Below are 18,984 nucleotides of genomic sequence, written 5' to 3' on the forward strand. Positions count from 1 at the left end.
TGGGTGACTTTTATTCACCAACATGAAATGACTCTAACTGCCTTTACAAGGGCTCTGATCAACTCACTGTCAAACGAGGGGCAATGTCAAATTCATGATAAACCACAGTATAAGGCAGCACTGCCCAACACAGTGCAATGCTCTATACACTGCACTGTCCACATGGTGGCCACTAACCACAGGAGGCTCTGAGCACTGTGGCTCATGTGGCTAGTCAACTGAGGAAGTGAATTTTTGATTTTATCTGAATAAATTTAAATAGCCATTTGTGACTGTGGCTACCACACAGGACAGCCTGAGTCTAAAGGGTGATTCTGGACTGGTATTCAAGTCCTCAGGGTTTCAAACTTTTGAACTGGCTCAGACTTAATTCTCTTACAGACACTGCCACTCAGATCTGTTTGAAACCATGTAAATATTCAAATTCAGTAATGGAGTTGTAAATGAAATCTCTCTTAAAACCTACTCTCAGGCTTCGCTGGAGGTCCAGTGGTAAAGAATCTGCCTGCCAATGCAAGAGACACAGGTTTGATCCCTGGTCCAGGAAGATCCCACATGCTGCAGAGCAACTAAGCCCATGGGCCACAAGTATTGAGCCTGTGCTCTAGAGCCCAGGAACCGGAACTACCGAGCCCACGTGCCACAACTACTGAAGCCCACGAGCTGAAACTAGAGAACAGCCCACACAGCAACAAAGGTTCAGCACAGCCAAATATAAATAAAGAAAATTATTTTTTTAAAAAACCTCTCTCTGCCTCTATAAACATGAGACAAACTGTTACAAATGTCTACCTTTTTTTTTTTTAATTTGAAATATACCATGGGCCAGTTTCACAAATAATAGGTGAACCGTGAACCAAGTGTCTCCCTTCACTGTAATCAAGAAGGGCACATGAAAGCCAGCTGCCGCCTTACCCAGGATCTCCTCGGGAGTCCACTGCTCCTGCGGCTCTGCCATCAGGCCCTCCACTGGCTTCCCTTCAGGGCTCTGCTGCCCGTACCAGCCACCCCAGCCGGGAAACCAGGACTGAAGGTACTGCAGCATCCCGCTGCCTCCCCCGGGGCCTGGGTCTCCAGGAGAGTCTCCCAGAGGATCCAGCTGAGGCTCCCGTAGGCTCTGTGTCAATCAAAATGAGCACACGTGAGGACCAAAGACAGAGACAGGGCATGAGGTGCCACTCCTCATTCTCTGTGCCCCCAGAAGCACTCAGCATGCTGGGTGTGAACACAGGTTCTCTCGGAGGATCTCCTACCTCTGCCAGTTCTTCCTGCTTGTGAAACCGTTCATGCACCAGTTCACGCAAAATCTTCAGTTCCTCAAAGCTCTGCTCCTCTTCAATCCGATACATTTCCTCCTGTTCGGGTGAAGACAGACAAAACAGGTGTCAGGGCTGTAGAGAAAGTGGACATCATCACGAACCTGTCCAGTACTAAAGGAACCCACCTGGCCCCCAATGTTTCCAATGTTTCCAAGACCCAGAAACCATGAAGATAAACAGTGAGTTCCATAACTGCTAAGCTTCTGGTTCAAACAGCTTTTCCGTATAACCCCGGTAGATCCTATCTGTACCCCGAGACTAACAGGAAGTGCAGAGAGAGCAGAGTGGTATTGAGTTGTTAACAGGTACATGAAGGACAAGTGTTGCAGGACAAGTGTTGCTGGACTAGCCCATCTTTGCTCAGCAAAGGCAGTTTACAAAATGCTTTCACATGCATTACCTCAACTGATTCAAGTCGGTGGCTGGTTGTTAATCTTCCCGAGTCAGAGGAGGAAACTGAGGACCTAGTTTACAGAGTAAGTGTGCAGGCCTCCAGCTTCTTTATGTTTCATGTGGGACATTAGCAAGGAAGTGGTCATTTTCATTCGTTTCATGCTAGTTAGGAAAGAACAACAGTGGCCAGCGACATACAAAGATGTGGAAGAAAGCGGAGTCAGCTCTTAAGCTGCTTCTTGAAAGTTGTTAGTCGCTCAGTGGTGTCGGACTCTGCGTCCCTATGGACTATAGCCCCACCAGGCCCCTCTGTATATGGGATTCTCCTGGCAAGAATACTGACTGGAGAGGGTTGTCATTCCCTTCTCCAGGGGATCGTCCTGACCTAGGGATGGAACCTGGGTCTTCTGTACTGCACGTGGATTCTTTACCATCTGAGCCACCAGGGAAGCCTTACACTCTGCCATTAAGGAAAAGGAGATTATACATGTTTACTTGCTCACCTCAGCTGTAATTTAGATTTTTCCCTTGCTCCGTATCTTTCCCTATGCCTTTAAGAAAACTATCCAAAACAAAAGGTCTGGTTTATTCCATCCTTTTATTAAGGCTTCTATGTCAGTAACCATGCCTACACTCATGAAAGAAGCACTACCAGAGTGGTCATACCTCAGGGTGCCAGCAAGACAGGTGAGAACACCCAAGGATGCAGCACTGCCACTGGTTCACAATGGGGTGCTCTCACGGGCTGAATGTGTCCCCCCGATATGTGCATGCTGAGACCTTGACCCTCAACGTGACAGGATCTGAAGGTGGAGCCCATGGGAGGTGAACAGGTTTAGATGAGGTGATGAGGACAGGACCATCATTATGGGACTAGTTCCCCTGTAGGAAGAGGAAGACAAACAGCTCTCTCTCTGCCCAGGAAAGGCCACCTGAGCAGACAGGGAGAAGGCGGCTGCCCATAAACCAGGAAGATGGTCTTCCCCAAGAACCGAATCTGCCGGCACCTCGATCATGGAATTTCAGCCTCCAGAACTGTGAGAAGTAAACATCCACCGTGTAAAGCGCCCCAGCCTGTGGAATGTTGTTATAGCAGCCCAAGCTAAGACAGGTGCTAAAGGGACGCTTAGAAGTGTTTACTAGAGAGAGTAAAATGAGACAAGCCCCAGGCCGAAATTAGTCTAAATTGCTATTACAAAAACTGATGCTCACAAAACCGAAACGAATCAAGGAGGAAAACACTCCCCACTGCCCTCCCCGAGGAGACAGACTGGAACTAGAGGAAGCTCCAGGCCAGGACCCTAGGACTGCCAGCTCCAAGGGTCTCTGGTCCTGCAGGTAACTGAAACTGGAGCTGGCCTTCCCCTCACTGCACACCCTCGGCCTAGGCTCTACCCCCAAAACTCCAGGGTCCATCAAGTCAGTCGGGATTAGGGAAAATGTGAGGAAAAGAGTTAGGATCAGGTGTTCGACACAAGTGACTAGATGCAAAGTCTCTCTGGGCCCTGCACAGAGAGCCAGGGGACCTGGTGGGACCACGGCCCCTTTTCCTTCCTCCCAGCCCATGGGCCAGCTCCCCTCTAGCAACAGAAGGTGGAGAAAGCTTCCTGCCGAGAGGCAAAACCTGGCCTTCCAAGAAGCTCTCACCCTAGTAAGGCCAACTTTATCCTAAAAAACTATGATCCCGAACAAAGACTTTTATTTCTTCACAGATTCCATTTTTTTCAGTCTTGAAGAGACATTCTTAACCTCTGAGTGGAGACGAGAAACACGAGACAACGCCCCTTACCTTGTCGTCTGCAGATAGCAAGCCTCCTCTCAACGTGGTGAAGTACTTGTCAGTATAAGACACGGCATCACGGGCCCGGCCCAACAGGAAGCCCCATGTGCAGCGCTTTCTCTGCTCCCGGATCTCGTGCAAGTTGGCATTCAAAGCGAAATACCACCACTCTCGGCAGCTGAAACATTTCATAGCCATCTAGTTACTTACAGCAAAAGATGAAAATGCTATCGACCCAGGGCGATCCACAGCACACTACTCCTATTCTGGACATCTCTTCTCTTGTCGGCCATCACTTTATGCCTCAAATTCAAATAATATTAGGCTAACTTCAACCTGTGGGAAAAGCTAATCCACTGCATCCTCGATAGATACACTGATAATAGTACATTACTCAATTGGTCTGAATGACCCATGACATCAGCCTCTCCCACTGACAGATAATCAAGTGATGGCTTTACAGTAAACACCACTGTAAGATAATCAGCAAGGATTTGACTGTTAAAGATTTTAAATGGAAGACTTCAGGAAAGACTGGAAATACATAGGTCTTTAAAAAAGGTTTACTATATTGACTGGTCAAGTTGAGCACATCTACATGAAAACATTTATTCATCCTATGTGCTTGGTAAGTCACTTCCGTCATGTCTGACTCTGTGATGCTTTGGACATTTACGTTATACATGTCATCAAGTGTATTACATAAATGCTGACCAAACTGGTTAGGAGAAAAGATACAAGGGAGTTGGTTCAAGAGTGCTACAAAATATTTACCAGTCAGATCCCACCAGAGCAAGGCTAGTCTCCTTGCTACATGAGACTGAGTTGTTGTTGCTGTTGTTCAGTTGCTAAGTTGTATCTCACTCTTTGCCACCCCATGGACTGTAACCCACCAGGCTCCTCTGTCCATCAAGTTCTCCATGCAAAAATACTAGACAGGGTTGCCATTTCCTTCTCCTGGACCAGGGATCGAACCCAAGTCTCCTGTGTCTCCTGCACTGGCTGGCAGATTCTTTACCACTGAACCACCAAGGAAACATACCTGAGACTGAGAGGACCTTCTAAATTCCCTTATGCTTGACCGAAGAGTAAACCCGTGACGCCAGAGATACATGATAGCATGATAACAATGATAACAGAAATGGCATTTTAAAAACCAGAGAAATCGACTATACTTTTATCTTCAACCATGTGAAAAAGATAGTGAGGCACATTTCTGATCTATATACAAAAAAGAACATTCTAGAAAATGCATTCCACACACAACACTTAATTGACAAGCCTTACTTCTCAGACACGGCCACTTTGGGTTTCCATTTTCGGAACTTCACCTGCCTCTCCTTTCGCTCCAGCTCCTTGAGGAATTCCATGATTTGCCGGTACTGCAGCTTTTTATTAGAAGTTAAGCAGTACAAGGTTAGAACCGGTTAATTTCTTTTGCTCAGTAAAGACATTACACATCACAGGGACAAGTCATACTAGTCAACCCAGTGAGTTGAAATCCAGTGCCAACTGCAAGACCAAACTCCAACACTATCCAGAATGTCTCTCTGAACACTATCACCTAAGTACACAGATTCACTGTCTCTCTTATGCTCTTCGTTCAGCACTTAAAAACATCAAATCAAACTAACCTGAGACACATCCAACCCATGTGTACAAAGACAGTGGGTTCTGCATCCACCATAGCTTGGTCTCATGCGCACTTCCTTTCCCACGAGGGGACCCTTCATCAACACCCCAGTTACCAGCAGAAGTGACAGGAAGGAGGAGGGTACCTGAGAGAGTTTCAAGGGAATGGTCTCCAGGTGAATATCACATTCGATTCGGGGAGTGTGCCGAGAGCGCAGAGGCTCTTTGGAGCAGTTTCTCTTCAGAAGAGCAGATGCACACACGGGCTCCAAGATGTAGTGATGGTCACGACTCTCCATGCTCCTGTCCATGGCCTCCTGAGTGTCACAAGAATGGCTGTCATTACAGCAGATGTTTCCCAGATCGAGTCACCTGGTACAATGTTGTCTAATCTACAGCATATGACATCAGAATCCAAAGGCAGGAGAAAACTGGGAATCTAAAGCTCTCCAACATTTTTAAATTTGTATTTGTATTTCTTACAGGTAATACATTCACACAGTTTAAAATTTTAAAGGTAAAAAAAGTGAAATCTCTCCTTCCTACTCCTCCTTTCAGTCACCCAGTTACCCTATTCTGAGGCAACCAATGACACCAGTTTCTTACATATTCCACCGGAAGCATTCTGTACAGACTCAGGCAAATGCATAACTTTCTGGTTTTTAAAACCAGTCTTACACAGAAGGTACACATGCTTTTTTACCTTAGTTCTTGAAACTTAATACTGTGTCTTAGAGACTATTATGTATTCATTACAAAGATCTCTGCCCTTTATTTTTTATAGCTGCATACTCTTCTACTGTATGAATGCACAGGATTTATTTAATCAAATTGGCAAAACAAAAACCATTCTGTACAACAGCATGTAAGGATAATCATGGTTGAGGGAAATATGAGAACTTTCTCTCCATTTCACTTAAAACCACCTACAATTTCTTTACAAAAAGATTAAACTGAGATTTTTCTAAATATCCTTCACAAATGGTAATATTTTACATCCAATGATTTACAATGACATTCTAAGTATTCTTAAAGGAATGCCATCAAAGGTGAAATTTCAACATAAAACATAGTAAGAAATCTCTTCTTAAGAGTCAGATGTGGTGCTTCATTCATTGAAAACCTGGGTGTACAATGGTGGCCAAGAGACCAGAGAACAATAATACGTTAAGTGCATGCAGCTGAATACCATCCAACAGAAGCAATGAACCAGAAGTATAAGCAGCAACACTGATGAATCTTAAAAACGGAGCTTTAAATGAAAAAAAAAGAAAACAAATCTATAATACATTATAAATGTAAAACATACAAAAATCCCTATATATTTTTTAGAGTTACAGACATAGCAATTACCTCAAGAAAACATACTCATACATACTGAAGAACGGATGCCAAGGAGGGAAAGCAGGTGGGAACAGGAAAAGAGACACAGAGAACAAAACCCTACATGGCCATGATCCTACACACTTTATTGCTGTGCTCTGTTATAAGACAGCCCTGCAAGAATCATACCTGTAAGTCCACCTGAGGCAAATCCCCCAATAAAGTGCAATCGACATCCCAATAGATGCTAAACTCTGCCACATCTAATTGCTTTTTCCGCATTAATTTCTGTACCTGAGGGAAGACAGGGAAGAAAGCATGATTCTTTATTCACGAATCTATTCATTCATTCAACAGGCCATTAGTGACGAATCACGCATAGGGCACTTTGCAAGGTGCTGAGGTTACAAAACAATGAAAACATGGTTCTGCTCTTACAGAGTTCAGAATCTAGCTAAATGGAAACACAAACATGTGAACAAATGTAATTAAGCAGAGGAAAGCAGAGAAAGAATATATAAGATGCTACAAGCAAACAACTAAAAAATACCACTGGGCAGATAAGTATAAAAGCTATATATATATATATGTATGTTTCAGACAGAGGGTAGAAGGGAAGGTGTGGGACACATTGCAAGGAATGGGGCCAATGACACAATAGGCCCCATTGCTTCAAAGGACAGAGACTACATCTGTGTAACTGAAGTGCTATGTTCAGGGGTGGGGCAGTACTGGGACACGTGTAGAAAGCGCTGTGTTCAGGGGTGGGGCCGGTACTGGGCCGGTACTGGGACACGTTGTCCAGAAGCACTTTGTTCAGGGGTGGGCCAGTGCTGTGTTCAGGGGTGGGGCCGGTATTGGGAAACGTGTACAGAAGCGCCATGTTCAGGGCTGGGGCAGTACTGGACACGTGTACCGACACACACAAGGAGTGGAGAGTTACTTGAGTATTGAGAAAAGTAGGTTGGAGTGTTACTAGGTGTACTAGGTTGAAAAGCTCCCCCTGCACCCCACAAAATTCATGTTGTCCCAGAACCTGTGAGTGGGGGAACTTACCCGGAAATAGGGTCATTGCAGATATAATCAGATTAAAATAAGGTCACACTAGTCAGAGAGGAAAACAAAAAATACCCAGAGAAAATACAAGCACAACAATCCAAAACCTACAGGATGAAGCAAAAGCAGTTCTAAGAGGGAAGTTTACAGCAATACAATCTTACCTCAAGAAACAAGAAAAATCTCAAATAAACAACCTAACCTCACACCTAAAACAACTAGAGAAAGAAGATCAATATGGCTTTTATTGTATTTTATATGATTAAAACTGAACTTTTTGTGGAAAAAAATAAGGTCATCTAGATTGGGGTAGACCCTGAGCAATATGTTTTTTCATTGTATTTTATTTTATATGACTAAAACTGTCGAATTCTTTGTGGAAAAAAAAAAAAAAAAGGTCATAGGGGATTGGGGTGGGCCCTAATCTAATCACTGGTGTCCTTAAAAGAGGAAACAGACACACGAGGAGAAGGCCATGTGAAGACAGAGGCAGAGACTGGAGTGATGTACCCACAAGCCAAGGCAACCACAGGAAGCAAGGAGAGATGCAGGGGACGGTTTCTCCCTCAGAGTCTCTGCTGCTAAGTCGCTTTAATCGTGTCCGACTCTGTGTGACCCCATAGGCGGCAGCCCACCAGGCTCCCCTGTCCCTGGGATTCTCCAGGCAAGAATACTGGAGTGGGTTGCCATTTCCTTCTCCAATGCATGAAAGTGAAAAGTGAAAGTGAAGTCACTCAGTCGTGCCCGACTCTTAGCGACCCCATGGTCTGCAGCCTACCAGGCTCCTCCGTCCATGGGATTTTCCTGGCAAGAGTACTGGAGTGGGGTGCCACTGCCTTCTCAGAGTCTCTAGGAGGAACCAACTCTGCCAACACCTTGACCTTGGACTCTGGTCTCCAGCACTGAAGAAACCATCTAGTTTCTGGTTAATTTGTTATCTAGCTCTAGGAAACCAATACAGTAAGAAGTCTGTCACACCAAGGAGTTTGGATGTCACACGTGAAGGGACACGAAACCACTGAGGGCTTTGCTGTAGGCATGTGCCAGGACCAGCTGTGTGTTTTAGAAAGGGAATTCTGGCAACAGTGCAAGGTGGAGCTCCCCTCTACCCCAAATGGAGTCAAGATCTTGTTTGTCAAGATAAGAAGCAAGTCTGCAGAATCAAGCTACAATTCAGAAATACAGTGACCCTTGAACAACTTGGGAGTTACGGGTGTCAACCCTCCTGGCAGTCAAAAATCCTCATATAACTTTCTGCTCAGCCCTCCTATTCATGGTTCTGCACTGGAGGATCATGTGATACTGTGGTTATGTTTTTAAAAAGAAGTCTGGACAAGTGGACCTGCAGTGTTCAAGCCCATCTTGTTGGAGGATCCACTGCACTTGGTTGCTCTGAGCAGGGCACCTCCAGCCCCAAGCAGCCACCTCCACTTGCCCCTGTGTCCCATACAAACGCCATCACCCTCCTCTGTATGCTGGGACGTGGGAAAGGCTGAGAAGCCCTGACACAGGGCGAAGCAAGAGCCTGGGACAGAAGTGAGGCAGGGTGGGAAGTCAGGAGCTTACTGACTCAGGCAGAAGCTGACAGGATCCTAAGTCAGACAGTCGAAGTGAGGGGGAGTAGAAGAGCCATGTTTGAGACACCTTGCAGGGAAAACTGGCAGGACGCTGTGACCAGCGGATACAGAAGCTGAGGAATAAGAAGTGAAGAAGTGAGCACAGGCGTCTAAAGACGAGTGTCATGGGTGAGAACACGTGGTCTGAAGCAAGGTAGGCAAACTTGTTCTGTAAAGGGCCGGAGAGAGCAGATATTTAGGCTTTGTGGGCTCCCCAGTGTCCTCGGCCGTAGTACAGGATAACAGTGGTAGTGAAGAGTAACGAGAATTCAATGCAGAAGACCAAGTAAACCACTAAGAATAGTGCCTGGCATAAAAAGGGCCCAAAAGTCAGTTTTCATGTGTTTGTTTCTAACATGCAGTAACATGTTAGAGAAAAAAAGGAAAAAAGTTGGTTTCAGGGAAGCAAAATGGGCAGCTGGAATATAATGGGATCATTTTGATTATAACAAGCCGAAAATACCACAGGCTTCCATGATGGACCAGCGGTAAAGAACCCTCCTGCCAATGTAGGAGACACAGATTCGATGTCTGGGTTGGGAAGATCCCCTGGAGCAGGGCATGGCAAACCACTCCAGTATTCTTGCCTGAAGAACCCCATGGACAGAGGAGCCTGGTGGGCTACACAGTCCATGGGGTTGCAAGAGTCGCACATAACTGAGTGACTAAACAAAATACCACAAAGGCGTCCCATAGGAAAAAACCTTGAATCTGAAGACTGGAAGTGGGGTGCAGAATGGCTTTCAAGATGTGGATGCTGTCGGCACATATTCCCAGGTGGCTGACAAAACCCTGAAACAGAGTGAGTGTATCCCGAGAGTGCACATAAGGACAGAAGAAAATAAAAAATGAGATCCTTTCTGCACCTCAGTTTCTTCACATGTAAAATGTGCCAACATTGATGGATGAGTGAAATTATGACAGGTCAGAGGAAATTAACACAAAAGACATCCACACCTGTCAAAGAACATGGAGAAAAAGATGGTGATCTCACAGAACATGAAAGGACTCAAGGCACAGCCCCAAATGCCCCAGACCTGGTGCTTTCTTCCTGGTTTGCAGGTGTATTTCATACTCACAGGCTCATTCATGGCATTTTGCATGGATACATTCTTAATGCAGATGCCAAATGCAAAAGGATGGGAAGGGTTGGTAACACCGTCTTCAAAGCGCAAATGGACATCTTGAATTTTTAACTGCAGGAGGGAAAAAAACACATTTAGACAATTGCAGCAGGTAGAGTACTATAAGCAGGGGTCAAACTGTGCTTGAGCCACTTAAGTAAACCAACAGCAGGTATTTTACACAAACAAACCCAATATTGGGTAAATACACCCAATACTCTAAGTTCCTAAGAGTCAGAAACACAAACTGGACATGAATGACATTTCTTTTGATTAGTCCCAACTCAAGAAGAGAGTTAATGGTACTTCCATGGAATCATTTCAGAAAACACCTTAAACACTGAAGGAAAGTAGTACCACTGTATCTAGACAAATGGCCGTCCCTCTCTTACGATATCTTCATCTGGTCCCTGTGCCCTCAAACCTAGACACAGGAATACGAGCAGGGCATTTCCACTCTGACCTTATTTATTTCCCCGTGCCTCTACAGTAGGGCTACTGAAAAAGCACTCTGCTTCAATGAATTAAAAAATAACAGACCGTGAAAAGACCACTCATAGAATGGGAGAAAACACTTGCAAGTCATGTGTATCTGATAGGGACGAGAATCCGGGATATATAAAGAACTCCTACAACTCAACAGTAAAGAATTCATTTTTATAAATGGAAAAGGAGTTTGAATAGACGCTTCTCCAAAAGATAAACAAAAAGCCAATAAGCACCTGAAAAGATACTCAACAACATTAACCATTAAGGAAATGCAAATCTAAATCACACTGAGGTATCACTTTGTGCCCACTAATATGGCTATTATTAAAAAACAAACAATAACAAGTGCTGGTCAGGATGTGGAAAAACTGAAATGTTCACCCATTACCAGTGAAACTATAAAACTGTTCCTCAAAAAATTTAACATATAGTTACCATTGGACTCAACAGCTCCACTTTTAGGTATGTACTCAAGAGAAATGAAAACATGTTCACACAAAACCAGATACATGAATGTTTACAACAGCAATATTCCTAAGAGCCAAAAAGTGGAGACAACCCAAATGCCCATCAACTGATAAACTGATAAACAAAATGTGGTCCACCCTGAGAACTGCAAAAACTCTAGGTATGAACGTTCCATTCAAACACCTCCACTAAAAGACTTGAAACTTTAAAGAAGGCTTCCAGCAGCCTCAGGCTGTGTCCCTGGGACAGACATTCCATCCCCTTCCTGAGTTCCTATGTGGAAAAGCTCACGGCTGTCTGGTCAGCCAACATCTGACAATAGCGTACACCCCCACCCCTCCCTTTTCTTAGAGCATTTATCAAAAAGGGTTTACAGCTGTGAATCCTTTCACTGTCCCTATGTGATGTATCTCCTACAACTCAAGGACCTAAGAGCCACTCCCCTGAAATGCAATCATCAGGAAGAAAGGGGCTCCTGTCACCCATCTCTATGGAAGAAGAGAAGTCCAGCTAGCAGATACAGCTGACCTAATCACATCCACATTGACCAACCCTTTGTAATTTTCCTCCTGAGCTATGCCCACCCCACCCTCACCAACACACACACACACACCCTCATTCTCCCTTTAAAACACCTGGTCACCTCTGTACAAGTTGGAATGGAGCTCTGCTCTTTCCCCTACTGTAAGGAGTCACTGAATAAAGTCTGTTTTCACAACTTTAACTTCACTCCAGCTTTGTTCATCTTTGGCAGTCCATACAATGGAATGTATTATTCAGTCATAAAGGGAATAAAGTACTGATACATGCTACAACATGGATAAACCTTGGGAGCGTTATGCTAAAAAGCCAGATGCAAAAGGCCACGTAGTGTACAGCTCCACTGATATAAAATGTCCAGACTACACAAACCCATAAAGTACATTAGTGGCTGCAGGGGGCTGGAGGAGAGGGGAATTTGAAGTGGTTGCTAGTTGGGTATAGAGCATCTTTGAGGGATAATGAAAATATTCTGGAATTAGTGGTGATCAATGTTCAACTTTGTAAATATATCAAAAAACACTAGTTTGTACACTTTAAAATTGTAAACTTTATGGTATGTGAACTAAATCTCAAAGTTATTATTAAAAATAAAGTTAAAATAATGACAATATCTAAAAAATCAATGAGATAAATAACTGCATGAAAAAGAATTCAAAGCAGTCACCTCAAATGTACTTATCTTTTTACCAACATTACCAAAGTTATGACTCCAGCAACCTCAGACTGTATTCTGGGGGGGAGTGGGACACCTTAAAAAACAATGTGGCCTGTCACATGGCACCGCATGAAAACCCTGGAGCTGGTAAGTATGGGCTGATTCTTATGACATTCCTGAAAATTAGTGTGAACCCTATTCTCGGTTGTAAGGACAAAACAAAATGATAATTAAAGCAGAAAATATGGCCAGCGGCTCGAGCACTGTAACTCATCACACAGCCCCAGACACAGCGGTAAGAGAGTTGTTCACAACACACTATATAATCAACTGGAAACCATATCCAACAGCTCTCCTTGTCCAGAGGAAGAAAAGTGATTTGCCCTGCAATCAGACAGGATTTGTCTTCTTAGGAGGTATATCCTTCAGCAAGTGGCGTTCCCATATTCAAAAAGAAAATGAAGTGAAATGTCAGTGATATTAAAACACCTACTCACACTAACTGAAGCAAGAAAAACCTGTGTGGGACTCACTTTTCAGGTTCTCCCTCCAACACCACCTAGGAAAAGGAACACCTGAGCAGTCAGCATTCTCTGCAGACACTCTGTGATCAGTTACACCCACGAGAAACCAGCAACCATGACATGAAACACATTTAAGCCTGAGCGGTCCCCTTTCATGCTCATACTTTATAAAAGCCATTAGGACTTACTTCAATGTTCTCCACAATCCTCGTAACTACTGACGCAGTGACTGAATACCAGTAAGACTCCCCTTTCTGCTGGCGTTCGTTCTACAAAGGAAAGAGCTGGTGTTAGAATCCAGGGCTTTGCTGATTTTGAGTCTCACCACCACCACCGCTCTCAGGCCAAGAGGATTTCTGCCTTGCCTTCCATTTTTCCTCCAGGGCCTGAAGGAGAGCTTTCTTGCGCTCCCTTTCCAACAGCTTCTCCTTTTCATCATTGAAATCCTGTATTTTTTCAGGGGCTCCAATTAAATGAAGGCTGGAGATGGAGATCACCCAAGGGTCCACATGGGGGCGGTAGAAGGGAATCTGAAGGGTCACTTTCCCAATTAAGCCTGGGAAGAGGAAAGTCTTGTTAAATGTCTGACAAGTGTATAATTCTATTTATCTGTATTCTTCTACTGTCCTTTAAGGAGTATTATTATTTTTACCATTTACTTTTTAAGAAGACAAGCAGTCAGTTTTCCTACATGTGAAACAAATGTTACTAGGCTGAAAGCTGTAAGAACAAAGGCATAAAAAGTAGAAGCTGGAACAAGGTCAGTGTAACTTTTTCATATCAAATGCAACACCTCCGCTCTGGAAATTACCTCTTCCCCAATGGGACTACCCCATAAATTTCCCTGGGGCTTCTTTCTCCCCATGGCACTTGCACAAGCCTGTGGGCACACAACTCATTTCTTCTTCATTATTAATTAGTTGGCTGATAGGTACTTACTAGGAGTTAACAGACTTACAATATACCCAATTTCAAACACGGCGACTGAAACATTGGTCATGTTGCTGTGGAATTCTATCGAGAAGGAATTCTGACTCTTCATGAGATCTCAGACTGATGGGAGAGCTAAATGGCCTGGGAGAACCATGATACATGTTTCCCGAGTTCTACCATTTCTAGCCAAGCCTCCCAGAACACAAGGCTTCTTTCACTTCAATTAATAAGAGGCAAATCACCACCAAGGAGTAAAGCATGAGAGCATGTGAACCGTCTGACCTAAAGGATTTCTCAGAGATCCACACAGCCCAACTAACAGTCTACCTCGGAAAGTAGAACGTTAGCAGATTGTGATCATCCCTGCCTAAGATCTAGAATTCAAGCAGGAGCAATCTGTTATATTTAAGATAACAGAGTATCATTGACACCAAGTGATCAGCTGTGTAATCCAGTAACAAATGAAGATATATGTCACAACAAATAATGAAAAAATAATTTTGGCTTTATCTAGAAAAATGAAAGTCAGTTCTTACATTTAATAAAATTTATATTATAAACTGAAACCATACACCAATGTTCACAACAAAGAATTCTAACAATAATTAGTGCACAGTTGCAATTCTAATCTTAATTAATTGGGAGGACAATTATATGACAGCAAAATATAACTTCTGCTACATTCCATTTTGGCAGAGCAAGCATAACAAGGGTCATTCTTGCCAAAACATTAGAAAACATCAATTTTCCCTAAAAGCCTCTCTTAATCCTTTGATATTCAATTAAGAACTCTTTGGCAGTATCCACCATGTCATCATTCTTGAGAGTTTCTTTCAGATTCACTGCCTTTGCTTGTGACTCTGGCAGTTCACCCATGACTTGAGTTGACTTCAAGAAAGCCTAAATCTCTTGCAAAATTTCCATTTTATTTCACCTAGCAACTGATTTGCATTGTACATACACTTTATTATAATATATGTACCCTCAAAATAAGGGAAAGACTGACTGACATCAACAGGCTACTGGTCAATGACAAGCAGTGTCTAAAGAGGGACTAATTTTATGCGTGGTCACTTAATACAGAATATTTTTATTCTGTGACAATTCTTGTTTCTTTACCAAATCTAGTAACTGCAAAACTCCAATAATACTTGCAAACATTAACTGAGTGTGCTAGGCACTGTACTGAGTAATTTTAATGCATTAACTCAGGTATTCCTCTCAACAACCCTACGATGTAACTACGATCATCCCATCTTAAAGATGAGGAAGCACACACAGAGTTGTGAGGGAACTGGCCCAAAGTCACACAGCCAAAAAATGGCAGATACAGAATAGAAACCCAAGCATACTGTTCCCAAGCCCACCTTTCATTCAAGAGAATCAACTGTCTCTCAGTAATATGTAAAATGTGTGTGCTGCGCTCAGTCACTTCAGTCATGTCCAACTCTTTGTGACCCCATGGACTGCACCCCACCAGGCTCCTCTGTCCATGGGATTCTCCAGGCAAAAATACTGGAGTGGGTAGCCATTCCCTCCTCCAGGGATCTTCCCAACCCAGGGATCGAACTCGAGCCTCCTTTGCCTCTATTGCAGGCAGGTTCTTTACCATTAAGCCACTGGGGAAGCCCAAAATGTATAATGAATTCTCTGAAAATAAGAATCTCCCATGTCTAGGACAGAAGGTCCCAGACTTTTAACAATCACCTGGGGAGCTTAGTAAAGGTGCAGGTTCAAAAAAATAAATAAATGATGCAGGTTCAATGACACTTCTTCAGAGACTCTAATTCAGTAAGTCTGGGGGCTACAACCATCCCAAGAGCATCCTGACATGAGCAGCCTAGGGACCACACTTGAAGACTGATCGAAACTCCTATTCTGCCTCTTCCTGGTCCAACAGAGCCAGACGCAAGGGTTCTCAGTTTTCACGTCCCAAACGATGTAATACTGTCTCCTTCTCCCTTGTTTCACATACCAGCTTTGACCTCGAATGGTAATTCCAGTTCTTTCAAGGCATCTTTCTTTAAAGGCAAGTTTTCTAATTCAACAGCACCTAAAAAATAAAAACACCATAACATGTTCATCCAATAGATGCAGTAGGCGCCTACTGTGTGCAAATCAGTGAAGAGTAAAGGGAGAGTTTCCCATGGAGGCCCAGGCTGTACCTACCACTGTGCTTTATCTGTACTGATGTCCTGACCTGTCTAATCTGACATGTAAGCCTGCCAGCAGACAAAGGGTTTAGGGCAGAGATCAGACTCTAACGAGCCAGGGAGTAAATATTTCAGTCCTTACAGGGTCTATTGTACATTCTCTCTTTTTTTTCTTTACAAGTCTTTAAAAATGGAAAAGCCATTCTCAGCTCGCAGAGGGATCTGGCCAGGTGGCCAGTTTACAGTCCCCAAGTTTAGGCTAATATTCACCCAAGGACCATTAACATTTGAATCACCTGGGATGAAACACAGATCCTGGTTTCCCCACCCAGATATCTCTGAAATTGAAACAGAAATTTGCCATTTTTAACAAGCTCTCCTCATCCACTGCCTGCCCTCCTAAAATGATATATTCCACACCATGTCTAAGAGCTCCTGTGAGTTCAGTAAAGTTGGTCATCAGAAGGAAGTACACTCTCTCTTCTGGAAAGCCAACCTCCACAGGTTCTCCTTCCCACCCTCACTTGCAGAGTAATGAGCAAAGGCATGAACTGGACCACTGCTCAAGGTCCTTTTCAGCCCCAGCTTTTACCATCACTTAAACCCAAAAGTACTAGATGTCTCCAAAGCAGACTGAAGGGACAGTCATGGGGGTGACACTCACTCCCAAAGCTACAGAAGTGACCCTCCCCTGTGCCTAAGGCACGGTGCTGGCCACTGGGATTATAAACAAAGGCAGGCAGGGTCCCCACCCCCAAAAAGCTGGGGACACAGGCTCCTTTTATGAAGTTGTTTGTGCAACAAAGTTGATTTCTGAGTCATATAAATCTGTCTGAAATACATTTTCAAGAACAGAAAGTACAGACAACAACAACTAGCAACCATTAGCTGGCAAGAGAACTCAGAAGAAAGGAAAGCAAGTCTTTTCCTCCAAAAACAAACTAATACAAGAAACCTGATTACTTCCGCCTTTGAATGATTAAGATGTGCCTTACTGGCGTCTAAAGAAGTATTCAAAGCTAGCATCTAGGCAGATTCTGAGCAAATGGACCCAACTTATTTTTCAGATGTTTGTAGGAACACCTGTCCACATAGGGTTCCACACACCTTAAGATGAACCAAAAGGAAAAGTTAATTGCCCCAGAGAGCCCAGAAACAATCCTATATCCACATTTGGGGAGAAAATGAGCATTAGGGGAAAAAGATGTGAAACACATCCCTTATCAGTTGAAACTGACTTAAAGGGAGGAAACCATACATTTTCTTCTTTTAAAGAGCAACATTTGCAATTTGACTCACTCGCCCTATTTTTCAACACCCAAATCTGTCACAAAGGCAGATGGCCCCAGGTTTCCATGGCTGCTGTGCCACATGGAGAACTGGACTTGCAGGCAATCCATGCAACGGTAACAATTAAAGAAGCTGAAGCAAAGAGAGCAAAGGAAGTGGTCTCGAAAGAAGACACAGAGGCAAAAATGAAGAGAAAAGGCAGCCTACAGAGTCCAAAACAAGGGAATCAGACAAAATACAGATCAAAGGCTTCCTATTTCCCTACCCACAACTGGCCCTGCCGGGAAAGGTCCCTCCAAGGAACCAGGCCACAAAGCACCCAGCATAGGTGAGCACCTTATAGATGATAATGTTCGTTGATTTCCAGGCAGAAAATCTGCAGACGTACTTATGGATGGCTCTCTCACGTCAAAATTTCTCAGCTCAGATTAATAAGAAATCTAGTCACTAGTGTGTAGTGCGTGTGCACTCAGTTGTGTCCAACTCTTTGCAACCCCAGGGACTGTAGCCCGCCAGGCTACAGAGGACTGTTCATGAAATTTCCCAGGCAAGAATACTGGAGTGAGTTGCTATTTCCTACTCCAGGGGATCTTCCCAACTCAGGGATCAAACCCAGGTCTCCTGCATTGGCAGGTGGATTCTTTACCACTGGGCCAGCTGGGAAGCCAGAACTAGGGTGAATTTAGAGTAAATACCTAATGACTACTCAATCCTCCTCCCTGGGCTCTAGGAAAGTCAACCTCATTTAAAGAGCCAACCTGAGGTTCAGAGCTTATAAAACAGAAAAGGAGGGGGGAATCTAAACATATGCCCACAGCCCACAGTTCAAACTCCTTGACTCAGCACTGGCAGCTGCTACCTTCTGGCCTCAAAGCATCTGAACATGCCCTGCAGGTGTCCACCTTCTGCCTCTACTCACAGGCCTCATTCTGCTGGAAGGTGGTCACCCCGTCCAGGCCATCTACCAAAACCCTGCAAGACCCATTCAAAAGCTACCTCCAGAATAGCTTTCTCAGATTCCTCCAGACAGGATGAATGATCCTCCTCCCACTGCATTACAGTTGGATCTCTAGTGTAACAACATAATACATACTGCTTCTATTACTGTACACTCATTTCTGCCTCCCAGACAGGTTAACGGTTCTCTTAGAACAGGGACTATAAAGAGGGAGCTGGGATGATGATATTAATAATGATGATGCTGATAGTACCCTGAGATCCTACTATGTACCAAGCACTTCATATGCATTTCTTAATTTGATCCTCACAAAAATATAACGAAGTATTACTTTCTTCACTTTTAAAATAAGAAAAGTGAGGCTTAGAGGATAAGCAGTTGCTTACAAATAACAGAGCTGGTCAGCGGTAGTCCCAGAGTTCATACCAGGCCTGGCCGATCTCTGGTGGCAAGAGGGAGAGGGGGTGGGAATTCCCTGGCAGTCCAGGGGTTAGGACTCCGCATTCTCACTGCTGAGGGCCCACGTCCAATCCCTGGTAAGGAAACTAAAATTCCACACGCCTCATGTTACAGCAAAAGAAAAGGTGGGAGTTGGGGGCAGGGGTTGCTGGTGAAGAAGAGGCTTTTATGTAACTTGCTCACAGTCACAAACAACTGTAAAGTGGTGGAACTAGGGTTAGACCCTATGCCTGAGCTCCAAGTATTTTCTATTGTCTCCCCTTTTTGTG

At 44.0% G+C, this 18,984-nt stretch overlaps 1 protein-coding gene across 6 annotated transcripts in view; it reads right to left on the reverse strand.

Annotated features, from left to right (window-relative positions):
- VPS13D (vacuolar protein sorting 13 homolog D) overlaps positions 1-18,984 on the reverse strand; it is a 273,484-nt gene that overhangs the window by 243,447 nt on the left and 11,053 nt on the right. For all 6 annotated transcript variants that reach the window (XM_027564854.1, XM_027564853.1, XM_027564852.1 and 3 more), the window contains exons 3-12: positions 15,831-15,908; positions 13,288-13,478; positions 13,111-13,191; positions 10,199-10,315; positions 6,637-6,741; positions 5,271-5,441; positions 4,780-4,880; positions 3,502-3,670; positions 1,254-1,355; positions 916-1,117 (exon numbers count right to left, since the gene is read on the reverse strand). In XM_027564854.1, coding sequence (XP_027420655.1) covers positions 916-1,117; positions 1,254-1,355; positions 3,502-3,670; positions 4,780-4,880; positions 5,271-5,441; positions 6,637-6,741; positions 10,199-10,315; positions 13,111-13,191; positions 13,288-13,478; positions 15,831-15,908 — 1,317 coding nt within the window. The remainder of the gene's footprint in view (positions 1-915; positions 1,118-1,253; positions 1,356-3,501; positions 3,671-4,779; positions 4,881-5,270; positions 5,442-6,636; positions 6,742-10,198; positions 10,316-13,110; positions 13,192-13,287; positions 13,479-15,830; positions 15,909-18,984) is intronic.

Source organism: Bos indicus x Bos taurus, chromosome 16 (assembly GCF_003369695.1).
Source record: "Bos indicus x Bos taurus breed Angus x Brahman F1 hybrid chromosome 16, Bos_hybrid_MaternalHap_v2.0, whole genome shotgun sequence".
Lineage (NCBI taxonomy): Eukaryota > Metazoa > Chordata > Mammalia > Artiodactyla > Bovidae > Bos > Bos indicus x Bos taurus.